Source organism: Euprymna scolopes, chromosome 45 (genome assembly GCF_053919585.1).
Source record: "Euprymna scolopes isolate OS-2025 chromosome 45, ASM5391958v1, whole genome shotgun sequence".
Lineage (NCBI taxonomy): Eukaryota > Metazoa > Mollusca > Cephalopoda > Sepiida > Sepiolidae > Euprymna > Euprymna scolopes.
Genome location: NC_136526.1, coordinates 57,638,067 through 57,654,490, shown reverse-complemented (window position 1 = coordinate 57,654,490; position 16,424 = coordinate 57,638,067). Strand labels below are relative to the sequence as shown.

The 16,424-nt window shown below is 34.2% G+C and overlaps 1 protein-coding gene across 5 annotated transcripts in view; it reads left to right on the top strand.

The window, feature by feature from the left end:
• LOC145269733 (uncharacterized) overlaps positions 1-10,193 on the top strand; it is an 88,571-nt gene extending 78,378 nt beyond the window's left edge. For 4 of the 5 annotated variants that reach the window (XR_013865216.1, XR_013865218.1, XR_013865217.1 and 1 more), the window contains one exon: positions 7,523-10,193. Coding sequence is in view for 1 of the 5 variants with exons in the window: in XM_080125456.1 (XP_079981582.1) it covers positions 7,523-8,232 (710 nt within the window). In the remaining 4 variants the exon portion in view is untranslated. Of the gene's footprint in view, positions 1-2,073; positions 2,170-7,522 lie in introns of those variants that run through there. The other variant, XR_013865219.1, reaches the window with a different exon arrangement.
• Positions 10,194-16,424: the final 6,231 nt, after the last annotated feature.

Genomic DNA, 16,424 nt, shown 5'->3' with positions numbered 1-16,424 from the left:
GACTTATCTCCATAAAGCTTGGCCGCTTCAATTAAAAATTTGTGTAGAAGAAAAGATTTGTCTGTTTCACTTCGAATGAACAGATATCGTGACAGGTATTGTTGCATGTACTCTGCCCGAATGCCAGGCCTCTTGATCCACTCTGTAATATCTCGCCAGACGTTCAATATTTTGTGTATGTATTGTAGGGTCTTGATGGTCCACAAATGTTTTGGAATGGTTTACCATTCTATGTGTGTAAAGTTGGCCGAGATTATGGTAAGCTTTCCAACAATCACTGTAAATAAAACAAATTTTGTAACTAACGGGACTAAAGTTTCTTCATTTCTCCGTTCGTCTGGTCCTGTCAGAGCGAGTACGAAACTACATTTCAAAACTCTCTCTATCCCTCCAAAAAGCCAAATTTGGCTCAGTTTTCTTCCTCTGTTATATTTTCTGCAAACAATTAACGTTTCGTCAATTTCCACCTCGATGCCTTCGCCGCCTATCGCGTTTTGGTGCTGCACCCAATATTCACACACCTCACTACAGAACGACCGCCAGTCAACCACAGAACGGCTAGAAATTTGTAAATTCTTCATCACTGTTTTGTGATCCAACAGTTAGCTAAGAAAATGGTTAATAAATAGTATTATCTTCCAGCATTCCATCCTGGTTTGCTCCAGGAATGTTCCTTTCGCGTCACTAACACTGAAGGAGCAGTATTTTCTTTTTTTTCTTTTCGGCTCCACAGAGTAAGTTCTGCATCACCACCTGCATTCTTCCTCCCTATAAAAGCACGTTTGTTTACAATTGAGGCAGATGACACTTGTAGGTAAGACCCCATGGAGTCTCAGAAAATTTCTACTTTTTTCTTCCTGTCGAAGAAACTCCCCAATAGTATGAAAATACATATTTTGGCAACTGTCACAATCCGTGCGACTCATGTTTCCGGAAAATAGATGAAATTAATTGAAAAAAAAATAGATGAAATTAATTGAAAAAAAAATGTAATTAAGAAAGTGCAAAAATGAATGTAATGAAGAAAGTTAAAAATTGTCTGTTTCGATTTCGAGAAGCGGGAAAATATCCTGAGGGGTGGGGGTGGTGTTTGAAGCTGCAAAGTAGCCGAAAAATGTATTGGGGACCATATTTTGGCCCTTCTGGCTCCGTTTGGCTCTTTTTTGGCGTTTTTTTTCCCTTAATTGGAAAATCGAAAACAAAATGGCCGCCAGTGGAAACAATAGTGACTACGTTGCATACTGAATGTCTTCAAATATGGATAACTACCTGTTTGCGCAAAAAATGAATGTGATATTCGTTCTCAACGTACCCGAAAATCTTTAAAAGTCGACAAATTAAAGGTAAATGCCAAGGGTTCGGTAAACTAAAAAAATACCATGTCATCTTCCAAAAATCATATAAATCGATCAAATAGCTTTATTTAAAACTAGGAAAATCAAACTTTACAATTTTTATCGATTTTACTACTAAACTGCATTGAACATAAGGCTGATTTTTTTTCACCTCAACACTTCGATTTGAGTTGTCACCCCCTCATTTTTTATTTCATCGGATTTTATCATGGCTGACAAAACCCTGCGACTCTCTTGATTGTAAAATTTGATTTTTCTTGAAAAAAAATACTTGATCAAAATATTGGAATATTTCACCATTGTTCATGACTGGTATGTATATTATACAAATATTTTCTTTACTTTTAATTGCCGTCAAAAGTGCTGGTCCTGGATATGACCTTAAACTATATCCGATGGTGAGGCCCCAGCTTGCGGGCTTTGGGGAGTGTGGAGCCACCCTTTAATTACCATTGCTCCCAGGTTCACTCTGAGTCAGAGTGGTAGTACCTGTTAGGGTCCCAACTATGAGTTAAATAGAAACTGACTTGAAAAAAAAAACAAATATATTCTATTAAAAAAAATTTTCTTCAAAATCACTGGATTCGGCATTAAATAACCTGAAAAGGGTTGATATGCCGTAAAACAAAAACAACGAAACAACCAATCAAAAGTGCCAATCTGAATAAGCACCTGTTCTTTTCCTTTAGTTTTTCATTTCGTTTCTGATTTTTTTCAATGAGCCTTTCTCCGAGATCAGCACCCTTGAGTTGATAGTCTTTCTGCGGTCCAGGTCAGTGTTACCAACTGAGATTTAAAAAAGCCGCTTGATCAGGTAAAAGTAATCTCCAGAAAAAATAATTTAACTTCCTGCCCCACATAAAAATATTATGAATATACAAAATATTCCATGTTTTCTCACTATATAGTTTTGAAATTATATTGAAGCGGTTAGCTACTTAAACAGCTTTCAAATTTTATCCGTTAGTTTTATCTGCTTTTGGAGAGGTTATATTTTGTTTTGCAACAAACAAATCATAAAATCAAACATTATCTCTTCTTCTATATAAATAAAATGAACTCATTTTTCCCCTACGAGTTTGACCTTAATAGGATTGATAATCTAAACATTTTACGCAGATGAACTGTGCACAAACTGCATTACGATATCTGCGGTGTGTTATAGGTATATTACCTATCCACTACCTCGCTGATTGAAGCTTCCTATATTTTATCTGGTGAGAGTTCACTGCCAAAACCGGTTACGACCAATGGAAGTAGTAAAGTCTTCTCTCTCTAATAAATTCATACTTCCACCGCTACCCATTTACACCGTCTGTGACTGTTCACAGGAGACAATTACGGACGAACACCGGGTTAGGTTTTCATAAAACCTGGACTGCAATTTAGGTGCCATGCACCACGCTTACCTTTACGTTGGTTAAAAACAAAACCTACACAAAAAATCTTTACATTTTCGTTCATTATAAAAAACATAATGCTTCACTTCCATTTTATTTTCTGTTGTTCGGTAACTATTACAGCATTTTTTAAAAAATTTTTAATTGTGTTTCTTTTTTATTTGGAGTTTTCATGTACCCTTTCCCGGTTTTTGTTTTCCGGATCTTTTCATTTATCTAATTTACTTATTCTCTCTTTCCATGTTTCCTCTTTTTCCAGCAATTTTAACATCATTTATTTTTATTTTTTTTATTTATTTTCTTTCTTTTTTTGTCTTTCCATTGCATTGATTTATTTCTTCTCTCTTTTCGTTTTCCATGCAGGGAACAGGATTTTTTTTTTACACCTAAAAAAAAAAAAATTTACAAGGATTCTTTCCTTCTGTTTCTTTGCTTGTCCGTCTCACATTCATATATAATGAAATATTTTTTGGGTAGATTTCGGAGTGCTACAACCGCGGTGATAGGGATTCTTCAATTACACCAAATCCAGCCACAGCAACGTGTGCCAGGATACAGCTAGTTTATAATAAAAGTTAAATTGAAACATATTAAAAATCAAATGTCACAATAATGGCGAATCTAAGAATTAAAATTTGTCAAATAAATTCTCTGCAAATATCAGATAAATTAATATTTGCAAAATAAAATTTTTTTTTTTTAATCCGAAAAACGTAGGCATAAAATTTACACATGAATTAACTGATAGATTTTAGAACCATTCTGAAGGGGAAATGGCATAAATGTATAAATGGTAAAAATCTTTGAGAATTTATATGAATGGAAACGAGAAACATTTGTCGATTTAAAAAATAAATTATATTTAAAAGCAGATGAGGACCCCTAGCTATCTCCTCCTCCTCAAAAAAAAAAAAAAAAATGAGATTCTGCATTTTAGGCGATCATGTATGAATATTAGGGAAAAAATATTTTAGAATGTAAAGTAGGGGATCATTTTTCCATATAAATTTGTATTAAAATGATATCTCATTTCTAGAACATTCTAACTTTTTGGAGCAGATAACTAATCTTTAATATTTGTCTAACCCTAAGACTGACTCACAATGTCATAAAACCACATGAAATACCTTAGAAAGTAAAACATTCATCTCCCATAGCAGAAAAATGTTTAACAGTCTTGAGTCAAAAAACCGTTAAAAAGCCTTAGCAATAAGGATGTTGGATGTATTGCGGTCGCATAGTTAAATTAATTAATCTGAAAGAGAAAATACTTCACAAGCATAAATTACATATTATAACTAACTAGATGAAACTCTAGTACAAATATAGACATATATTAACACATTGAGAAATGCAATCCTAGGAACATCAACCTGAAAGAACCGTTGAAAATGACTTATATACCATACATTACGACCATGTAATACCTACAGCTACCTACCTTGAAAATGCTGCTGTGAAACCTGACATAGTTATATGAAATAAGTCAGAGAGAGTTGCAACCTTGGTTGAAGTGAGTGTCCCTAATGATGGAGGTCTGAACAGAGCTGAAAGGGAGAAACAGACCAAATATCAAGGTCTCATGTATGATATGAAAAGAAACTGGAATCTTAGGGAGATATCAATCATACTAGTTATTATAGGTGCCACAGGGGCTTATGAAGAAGAACCTGAAGTCCTACCTAACTAATATTCCTGGTGAACCAAGTGCAAAAGAGATTCAGACAATTGCACTTAAGGGAACAATGAGGATACTAAAAAGAGTCTCGGTTGGTTTCAATAAAAAGCAGGGCAATGTTGGCAGCTTGTTTGGCTGGCCCATACCCAGTATTACAATCTTCAAATTAAAAAGAAAACAAAAAACAAATAACACAACAGAGCAATACAAATGTTCATTACATGTTCTGCCAATGTAAGGCTTGTATCTAACATGGTAAATAAGTGTGCTTTACCCTGTGAGGTTGCATGATTACTCTGACAATGTGCTTTCTCAAATCCCTTATCAACTACCTGCTTACCAAGCCAATATGGCCGTCTTCAAGTCCAATGTAAACAAGTTCTTGATAAGCCGTTCCCCTTAAGTAATCCAAGTTACTAAATTTACACTTTGAACGATTACTATATTGTTCTTTTGCCCACTCTACACTCTTTAACCCATATCCTCGAGTAGCCTCTGGGCCTTGATAAGTGGTGATTCCTTTGTAAAAAAAAAAGCCAATAGAAACCACTTACTGGTGTATCTACAATCAGTGTTGTTTCCCTAATTCCCCTAAAAGGGATATTACTTTATATTAAATTGGGCAGCACTTTTCGTGCTCACCACCATTCACAATCGAAGATATTTTTGTCTGCTCTGAATATTCTAAAAACGAACAAAAAGAAATATATGATTTAAATATTTGCCAATTTTACAGTACTATTTTATTTTCGGTTTATTTGTTTTTTTTTTTTTACTTTTCTACATAAAATTGATGTCAAAGTATAGTGTCTGTTCTGATACTATATTTTATTTTTCTGTTCTTGGTCAATGAAGGAGAAATCATTTAGGAATGAGGATAAAAAATGTTGCCCTAATCCCGATTGCCTTTTTTGGGGGTTGGCAGGGGTTTCACTACATTGAAAACCAACGTCATGTCCAACTTTTCCATCTGAGAAAGGCAATTAAATACATTTTTTTTCACACATGGAAAACTTTTTCTGTTTTTAATGTTTGCTAAAAAGTAAATGCAATAAACTTTGCTATGGTGTTAACATATGCTGCATCTTAGAAAAAGTAGTTCACACTGAAAATTAAATGTAATAATAAACATTGAAAACATTAGTAAAAAAAGTAAAACCATGAATGTTGGCTTTGTTTAGGCAAGTAAGTAGGAACAAGTCATTTGTTAAAGTGTAGAATAGTTAACAGTCGAAAAATTGTTAACAATAACTAAAATCAAATAACTTATACCAAATGCATTAAAATTTAAGTATTGTTAATACATACTGAAACTTTGTTTTTTTTTTTAATTTTATTTCTTTTAGTTGTCTTTACAACAAATAATTGGTTGCTTGTCGTTTAACTGTTGGGGACTTTATTCTTGAAAAATTGTTTAAAAAATCTATGGCTACTACTAACTCTAAATTTGTGAGTGCAACTCAAACTTAGGGTTAGTAGTAAAAGAAGTAATTCGTTACAACCTTTTAGGAATTAAGGCTACCCACCCATTAAGTGATAAATGGCCATTTGTTTATTTTTTATTCAGTGTGTTAAAACCACTTTGAACGACATATTTTTAAATAAAAAAAGAACTGAGTTTTAGCACATTAAAACTGTACAGGTCGGTAGATAATTAAATTCTACTATATTTGCTATTATTTATTTATTAATTTTGCTGTTATTCTTTTTTTTTTAGAATTTTGCATCGTTAGCTTTTTGAAACTTTTACAAAGTGACTTATAAATTAAGGAGAGTGCTTAGATTGTATTTAAATACATAGAATCTCGACCTTCCCCCCTAAATGTACTCGGAAACATTGATTTTATAGCGAGTTTCAAGGATGGTTAACTTAAGAAATGGTGAAAACAAAAAACAAAAATAAATAATCAATAAATAATGATTACCAAAAGCAATAAATGCTAGTATTCTACCTGCCTGAATGAGTTCAGTTTGTTTTAAAGTATTTTCAGGTGCTTTTCTATATATTTTAATCTAAAATTGCAGATGTGTGGGTGTCACATATTTCCAGATTTTTTAGAAAAAACCCACTAGCCGCTAGATCAAAATTTTACCCACTAATTTGCAAACGAAATCTCCAGATCTAGTGGGAAAGCCACTAAATTGGCAACACTGGTCCTGTTTGCTGGACAAAAAAAATCTTTACTTTAAGTTTTATAATAAAAATAGGTAAATTTTTTACCTGGTTCCTATCATAACATTTTCTTTTAAAATGACGACTATTGTAGGTTTTCAGGTATGCTGAAAACTAATATCGCATTTAAATTTACTGCAAATAAGTAGTTTTCCGGATATTAAGAAATGTAATTTATATTATTGCTGGTCGTCATCTTGATATTCAGAAGCGTATGTTCATGCATGTAAAGGATACCTGTAATCATTAGCATATTTTCAAGTTTGGTCGCAGGGAGAAGAGGGAATGGGGGGGGTCATAAGTTCCAAACATTTTTAAAATGTGTAGCAACACTTCAAATAATGTGTGGTTTTTTTTTTTTTTTTTTTGTTTAAGATTTACCTAGGAAAGGTCTCACCGTTAGATATTAATCAATTATTATTTCATAATATTTTTAAAAGGCTGTTAACACAAAACACTAGTGTGGACCTGTACAATGCATACCCCCTCCTTGTATATTTCCTTTTTGTCTTTTTTCAAATTTTTTTCAATGAATTATTGTCGAGTGGATACTTTACCATATCAAAATAAATAAAATAAAAAATTAATTATTTGTAACAGGAGTGCTCAGTTTCTAATGCAGTGCTAGTAAATTGATACCCCATATTGGAACCACTCGACAAGAACATACACAGCCTTCTTATATACAGGATCTTTCATTTATTAAAATAAAGGCAATGATATTATCCAAGGTATTCTGCATTGTTTTCATTGGTTGCCATGTTTGTTTTCGTGAGCACAATTCACTTCCAGAGATCATATAAAAAGAGATTGAAGAGATCTTTTTTTCAACACACTAACATATTAATTAATAGTAAAAATTTGCTTAATTAATCAAACAAAACATCTAAAATATTGAATTCTTTTTACATTACAGAGCAAGCCATTTTACAGAGGAATATGTCTTCTGTAAATAACACGTTGAATTTTATTGATCATATGGATGATGAAAAGAAGCCATTTTCTGGTGAAGCTCATTTAAAACAACCTGTTCAACCAGAGGAGCGATATTCATGTAAGATATGTGATCTATCTTTCCCAACTAAAAGTGATCTGGAAAAACACAGAGAACCACGTGTGGCCATAAAACCGTACCCTTGCGAAGTCTGTAGTGCTTCTTTTTGGACGAAACGTGATTTAGAACAACATATCCGAACGCACACTGGAGAGAAACCATTTTTTTGCGATGTTTGTGGCACGTCGTTTTCAATTAAGTCCAACATGCGAAGTCACATGAAAGTTCACACGCGCGAAAAGCCGTATTCGTGTGAAATATGCAATCAATCGTTTTCGTATAAACTCCATTTAAATCGGCATATCAGGACTCACACTGGAGAAAAGCCATATTCTTGCGAATTTTGTGATCAAAGTTTTACCGATGACAGTAATCTGAAGCAGCATGTGCGCACACATACCGGAGAGAAACCGTATTGTTGTGGTGTTTGCGGCATGTCTTTTTCGCGGAGATTTATCTTGACACGGCACATGAAAAAACACACTGGAAAAGATCCGAATTCTTGTGAGATATGCAATAAAACATTTTCTGATAAAATCCACTTGAAAGTCCATATGTTAGCTCATAGGTGAGAGAACGTGCAAACATTGTTGTAAATAAAATTAAGATTGTTGGGGGCTGGCTACGTCTAGCTACTACTGTGAACACTGTGTAATAGCTGATGAGCTTCCGTGACCCAAACCTAGTGATTATATCAAGAATCACAAGCCAGTAGAACAACCTCCATCCCAAAACTTGAAAGTACATATGTTAGCAAATAGATGAAAGCCATCCAGTTGTAAAGTCTTGTTGGGGAACGGCTATTATACAATCCGACACAACAGTGTGTGTAAATATCTCCACTGGAAAATCTGTAAAAACCTGAATATCCAATATAATAGCAAATCTTGGGAACATGTTTACCAGAAACAACAGTTAGAAATAAGTCATATACCATCCACTATGACTATGGGATTCCTACAGCTACATACCTAGAAAATGGGGCTATTAAGCCTGACATGGGGGCAACCCTAGTTGAAGTAAGTGTTCCTAATGATGCTGGCCTTAACAGAGCAGAGAGGGAGAAAATAAAATATCAAAGACTTATTTACAACATGAAAATAAACTGTAATCTTTAGAAGGTATCAATCATGCGAGTCATTATAGGAGCAACAAGGCTAATGAAAAAGAATTTCCAAAACTATCTGGCGAATATACCTGGTGAACCAAGTGCAAAGGAAATACAGACAATAGCACTTAAAAGGGTGGTTAGAATCTTTAAAAGATCTCTCGGTTGGAGTAACTGATGGAAGAATGTTTGTCATCCGGTAGAATGCCCCATCCCCAGGAAAAACACAATAAGAAAATGAAAACGGTGAAAAGAATGGAGTATATAAGTATTGTTGTAAAGTGGTCTCAGCAATGACAATATGGACTATGTAGATAAGGAAGGCTCTATAGATTGGCTAAAAAGAGGATCGCTTCACTATGATCAGGAAAGGATTATAACGGTTGCTCATGATCAAAGAACCTGGTGAACCAAGTGCAAGAGAGATCTAAACAGTTCCTTTTAAAATGATGTTTTAAAAGATCTCTTTGTTGAAATGTATGAGATGACAGCAAGTGGGTGTCTAATATTCAGTAGGATGCTTCATCCCCACCTTAAAAAAAATGATAAGAAAATTAAAAAACAAACATGTTGCACCATGTGCAAGAGAAATACTAACAATTGCACTTAAAAGGATGGTTAGAATCCTTAAAAAATCTCTCAGTAGAAATGTCGGACATTTAAATTAGCATATCAGGACTCACACTGGGGATAAACCATATTTTTGTAAATTTGCGATCAAAGTTGATCGAATTTGAATTGGACATGTGTGACACATTTTCTTTGCCATCACCTGCTGCACAATCCTCCTAAGATCCCCCAAAGTTGAATTGGATACCTAATTCCTAGCTAGAACAAAATATTAAAAAAAAAATTAAAAAAAGTATTGTTATATATGAATCGTGCATAAAATGTATAATTTTTTTAGCATGTTTTTGTGCTTACGAACTATATATACTCGCTTGTTAAAATATGCCATGGTTCAAATAACATGGACACTCAATCCAAACAATGTTTATTACAGTGTGGAGGTGGACTGTGCAGCATGTGATGGCAAAGAAAATATGAGATAGCAGATGAATGTATGATATTGTGTAGGATACCCCATTCCTAGCTAGAGAAAAATAAAAAAATTAATAAAACAGAAATCCAAAGGGGACAGGATTGCCTGCTAATGTAATTGGTGATCCTGTCCTCTGTTGTCAGGTAGATGAAAAGCAAATGTCATGTAATGAACACACATGGTATACCGCTATATAATTGAAATAAAAGTAAATTTATTTACAGCAGAATACAAGAGTAATAGTAAGAATAGAGATAGTAACAGTTAAGTGAGAAAAAATATGAGTAATGTTTATAGATGTACAAAACCTTCTGGTTGTAATTAAATGCTTATATATGTACAAAACCTTCTGGTTGTAATTAAATGCTTATATATGTTTGAAACCTTCTTGTTGTAATTAAATGCTTATATATGTACAAAACATCCTGGCTATAATTAAATGCTTATACATGTACGAAACCTTCTGGTTGTAATTAAATGCTTATACATGTACGAAACCTTCTGGTTGTAAGTAAATGCTTATACATGTACGAAACCTTCTGGTTGTAATTAAATGCTTATGGATGTACGAAACAAATGAAATGATATGAAAAGTTATGCTTTGTTTTCATACAAAAAAAAAAAAAAAAAAAATATTTTAAACGAAATGAAATGAATTCAACCTTTGACAATAGGTGGTTAAACATTGAGGTTTTATTGTGAAATGCCAGGCAAAATCGATTCAAAAACAGTATATAATTTGCGCATTAGCAAACAAATATTACTTATGACAGGGCAAATGACGGCCTTCGTATCTCTGATTGCCCTACTGGTGTTTTAAATTAGGGAAAATAAAATTCAGTCAACTTCTCGAACTGGGTAGGGGGGGGGGTCTAAAAGGCATGGAAAGCACGGCTGCCTTTGTCCTTGACCACAAAAAAAAATATAACATATTTCTATTTACATGAAATAAAGAACATATCCAGTAACAATATTAATCAAAAACAAGAATGAATTTCACATTATTTTGTTTAAGGAAATATTTATTTATCAACATAACTCCCATGCTTCAAGATCACTTTGAATAGCTTCTTTTCAACTGATGATGTTAATCGGCAGATTGGAGATGATGTGATGCTATAGGAAACTTCCAAAATCTTCCTCCAAAGTTCATCCTTCGACGAAAATTAAAGACCGCCTTTATAAACTTTCATCTTTACTATTGACCAGAGTTGCTCAATTGGGTTTATATCTGGAGAACAAGGTGGCCATGTCATCAAATTTTCTCCACTAATGCCTAATGACTTGAGGTAGGATGTCATAACCTTGTCTGAGTGAAATGACGCCTTGTGCATAAAAATCAATTAACGCTGACGCGCCAGTGGAAGTTTATCAAGCCATGGTAACAAATGCTCATTTTAAAATAAAATATAAGACTGGCTTTTCAGTTTGACACCTGGCATTCGAAATGGTCAAATTAATTCATCGCAGATTATTCCAGCCCAAAAAATGACACCTCCACCTCCCTGTGACGACAGAATTGATGAGGGGTAGGGAATCCAAGAGAACTCCAAACTTAGGCCCACCCATTTGATCCATCAAGAGTTGCTTTGGCTTCATTAGTGAAAAGAACATTTTTCAAGCTGGTTTTCATGTATTTCTGAGCCTAAGCCAAACGTTTTTGCTTAAGACATTGCAACGTGTCTTTCTGGACAAGGAAGGTATTCCAGCCTTGTCAAATATAGCAACACTTGCTGCCCGGCTGCTTGATAAGTCGACGGCAAATTTTTCTAACATCACAAGCAGAAACTAACTTTCTTGTGGTTTTATCTTTCCTTGGTTTGATGTTTGGATTTTCATCGAATGAAGACAAATGTTCTTCGATCCCTTCCATGCCCCTTGGCTAGATCTACGAGAGATAAACCTTCTGCAAGGCCTGCAACAACACGTTCTTTTTCACGAGCTGTTAATCAACTTTTTCTAGACATTTTGCAAAACCTACAATAAAGTGATACACACTTAAAATTACAAGAAAATAGAAAAATTAGCATACTTTTCAAAATATTTGCTTAAATTCCACAAAAATCAGGGAAATAAGGCACCTTGTTATGCACTTCTAGTGTACGAAATTTTACTTCTCTGCGTTTCATAGCAATTTGAAAAAAAAAAATATTCCCGATGCCTCCGTTAAGTCTCGAAAGACAAAGGATACCCAATGTATGTGCAGCTGCATATGTAATTGTGTGACAAGTGTTGCGCAATCACCAGCCACACCTCCTGGATCGGCACTGCTTGAGTCCAGTGGCAAGAAGAGATCCAGGACAAATGGAAACAATGCCGAGATAAGCGGAGAGCACATGGAGCACCTGAAAGTCCCAAATGGTCACCCATCTGATACTGGCCAAGCTCATTGTTGCTTAACTTTGGTGATCGGACAGAAACCAGTGTGTCAAACATGATTATGCCGTATATAATTATTAATTATAAATATTGAACTGCAATAAAGCGATACACAGGGTTTATTTAAACAATCAGTTGAGGAGAGTAAAATTATGTTCCAACTTCTGTACTTAGTGTTTGAGAGTTAAAAGAGAACTTTACTGGAATATTCGAATATCTGTGTATCTCATGTAGAGACCAAGTGTTAGACCCTATGAAATGGACCCTGGGTTTCTGAGTATTTTGAAGTGAAATGAAACAAAAAGAAATACAATATATAATTACGAAGTCTGTTGCAGCATTTTTTGCAATGAAGTCAACTTTTACAAGTAAGCAATGCTTGTGCTTGGTGCTTTCAATAACTTTCCAGACATTTTTTTGTATGGGCACTTTTATTGATAGTACACACATGAAACTCTAGTCCTCTTCGAAGTAATCTCCTCCGGCTGCAATGCACTTGTTTTTACTGGTCCAACAACTTCTCGAAGGCTTCATGTGTAAGCGTATCAATGACCCTTGTCACAGCCTCTTTCATCTCCTCAATTGTCTCATAACGACAACCTCTAAGGTTTTCCTTGAGGTTAGGGGATAATGAAAAGTCACAGGAAGCAAGGCCTGGAAGATAGGGAGGGTGAGGAACTGTCTTGATGCTCATGTTGGTCAAATAGTCCGTGACAAGGATGGAGTACTCTTGAGAAAACTTTGTGCAAATCTTCTGCATCTTCAGTTCCTCACGAATAATTGTGTGTACAGTTCCCACACTGACATCAAACTGTGCACTTATTGTCTCTATAGACACACGACGGACCTTATCCATGAAATTCTTTATTTGGCCAATCAACTCTGGTGTTCTGACTTCCTTACTTCTCCCATATCTCTCATCATCCCTCACAGGCTCCCTGCCTTCCTTGAATCTCTCATGCCACTCAAAAAATTAATACTCGATTCATGCAAGATGGTCCAAAAGCAATCTGAAGCATTCTATACGTTTTTGTGGAATTTTTTCCAAGTTTAAAACAGAATTTTATTTCAAATCGTTCTTCTAAGGTGTCCTCACATCCAAATTGCATTTTAGAAATTCACCAGCTGTGACAATCAGGTTTTAGTAGGATGTATTCCAATTCCCGCTGTAACTGTTTATTTAAACCTAAAATCATAAAAATTGGTCAGTCATCTCATAAGTGGTATAGCAATAACATACTGAATTTTCAAGTCTACAACAATTTCAAATGCCTGTCCAAAAATGTTTGGAAACTTATTGAAGGCACCTCATATTTTGTGAAATGTGTGATACAGCATTTTTTTTTTTATGAAAACTATTAAAAAACATTTAAAGTGACATGATAGAACATTTCTTCTTTTTACACATTCAAATTTTTTTTTTTTTTTTTTTTTTTTTGTGCAAAGCAACATTAACCAGAAAGAATATCTTTATCTAAAATAGCAATTATAATGTGTTTTATCGGCACTTGTGCAGACTGCAGATACATTTTTTTTTAGTTTTCAGTTGAGACAGGTGGAGAGTGCATAGTAGGGTCGGATAAATGCAATTTCAGGATCGAATAAAAAATCAAAAAGACTTTTTTCATAAACCAGATTTTTTAAATTTTTGAATGCATATTTTTGTTTGTTGAGAAACTTTATTTTTAATAAATCATGAGCATAAAGTTTTGTAACACATTTGTGGAATTAAAATAAATCGAAGAAACTTATAACACAAAATAGATTTTAAAAAATATGTACATTTTTTTTCATATTTTTAAATGGTATTTGTCTGCCCTTGATGTACACTCTCTAAATATTCCAATTGAAAACCAATAAAGTTGTACCGAGGCAAACTATTTTTTTTTATCTTAGATAGAAAAAAAAAAATCTTGTGCACTGCTAGTACGGAATCACTTTTTTGGTTTTACGGTTGGGACTAAATCTCTTACGTTCATAGGTTCTGTTTAATACCGTAAATAAAAAAAAAAAAAAAAAAAAACACCGAATATATATAAGCTTATATGTCACAGTAACAATGTTACTGTGACATATAAGCTTATATATATTCGGTGTTTTTACTGAGTAACATATATTGAGCGAGTTTCTAACAGTATTTTGTATAGTTTTTTATTTTTAACTCCTTTTCCCAAACTTACTGTATTCAACAGAGAGTCTGGTGCCATTTGTAATTTTCAAATACATTGGTAAACACTATGTTTTAGAGCTGAATTAACATTTTACCTTAAATAAAAACACTAAAAAAATTATCCAGTTGGGTAGAAAAGTAACTTATATTGCCTTTGATAACATTTATTTGTCATGTATTTGTTTTCTGACAACTTTTTTCGAATCTATGTGTACAGTAATACAAATCCTTATAACGTTGTTTACGTTATAGAACAAAAGTCAAATATAAAAAGAAAGAAACCATGTTAAACATTCGGTATTTTTTTTTTTTTTTTTTTTTTTTTAGATTAGGTCCACCTCCACAGTTTTCTTTTAAATGACGACTTGTATAGATTTTCGACTATGCTGAATACGAAAATCGCATTGAAATTTTGCAGAAATAAGTAGTTATAGAGATATAAAAAGTTGTTTTTATGCATTGTATTCTTTGTCGGCCATCTTCTTTACACGCGTAGATTTGTTTATGGCGCGCGCACGCGCATAAAAAAGATGGCCGCCAAAGAATATAAAAAGAAAGAAACCATGTTAAACATTCGGTATTTTTTTTTTTTTTTTTTTTTTTTTTTAGATTAGGTCCACCTCCACAGTTTTCTTTTAAATGACGACTTGTATAGATTTTCGACTATGCTGAATACGAAAATCGCATTGAAATTTTGCAGAAATAAGTAGTTATAGAGATATAAAAAGTTGTTTTTATGCATTGTATTCTTTGTCGGCCATCTTCTTTACACGCGTAGATTTGTTTATGGCGCGCGCACGCGCATAAAAAAGATGGCCGCCAAAGAATACAATGCATAATACAACTTTTTATATCTCGATAACTACTTATTTCTGCAAAATTTCAATGCGATTTTCGTATTCAGCATAGTCGAAAACCCACATGAGTTGTCATCTAATCTAAAAATTTACCAAACATTCTAACAGATAGAAATCATTTTTTATTCGCTTTTTATATTTCCATAAAATACATTTGTTCGTTGATCTGCGTTACGTTTGTAGGGGGGGGGCAACATTCACCGATGCCTAGTATCACGGTCGTGATGTGAGCATAGGTAAATGTTTCCCAAACCCTAACGAAAAAATAAAAAGGTTGTCAGAAATAGCATTAAGACAAAGGTGAATTTTAAAAGTTCAATAAATGACTTTTATTTAACAATATTTAACAATATAAAATGTTATTGTGTTGATGTGTGCACGTGTTGATTCAGCACGAGTCAAGAAGGTAATAAAGTCAAAATGTTCAAGAAAGGAAAATTACTTCTCACTGCTCTGGTATTTCCATACGGAGAAGTTTGATGAATGAAATAGCGACAGCTAAGAGAGAATTTACGGAAAACACTAAAAAGCGCATCGAAGCACAAAAACTAGGAACTCGAGACTTCTGGAAAATCTACAACAGTGTAGTAAATAATGGGCAATCAACAATTCCCCCACTAACCAACAATCACGAGGTTGTCTCCTCAGCAACCGACAAGGCTAACATGCTTGCCAGTCGGTTTGCCTCAAACTCCACACTGGACCCTTCCAACCACCCCCTACCTGACTTTCCTATGCGGACAGACGCCACACTAGACGATCTGAAAACCACCCCTGCTCAGGTGCATGCTATCATAAAAAACCTTGACACCTCAAAAGCATGTGGACCCGATCTTATCCCAGCTGTGCTATTAAAAAAGTGCTCAGCCGAAGTAGCTCCAGTTCTCTCCAAACTCTACAACAAATGTCTTAATGAAGCTTGCTTTCCGGGCTGTTGGAAAACTGCTTCTGTTGTACCAGTATTCAAGAATTCTGGCGAAAGGACAGACCCATCAAATTATCGCCCTATTAGCCTCCTCCCACTTTTTGCCAAAATATTTGAGACCATAATTAACCATGCTCTAGTCCATCATCTTACAGATGCTAAACTACTGACTGACAAACAATATGGATTTAGACGAGCCCGTTCCACAGCAGACATCCTCACTGTGATCTCTGAACGTATATACCATTCACTGGACAAAGCGGGGGAAGGCAGAGCGGTAGCT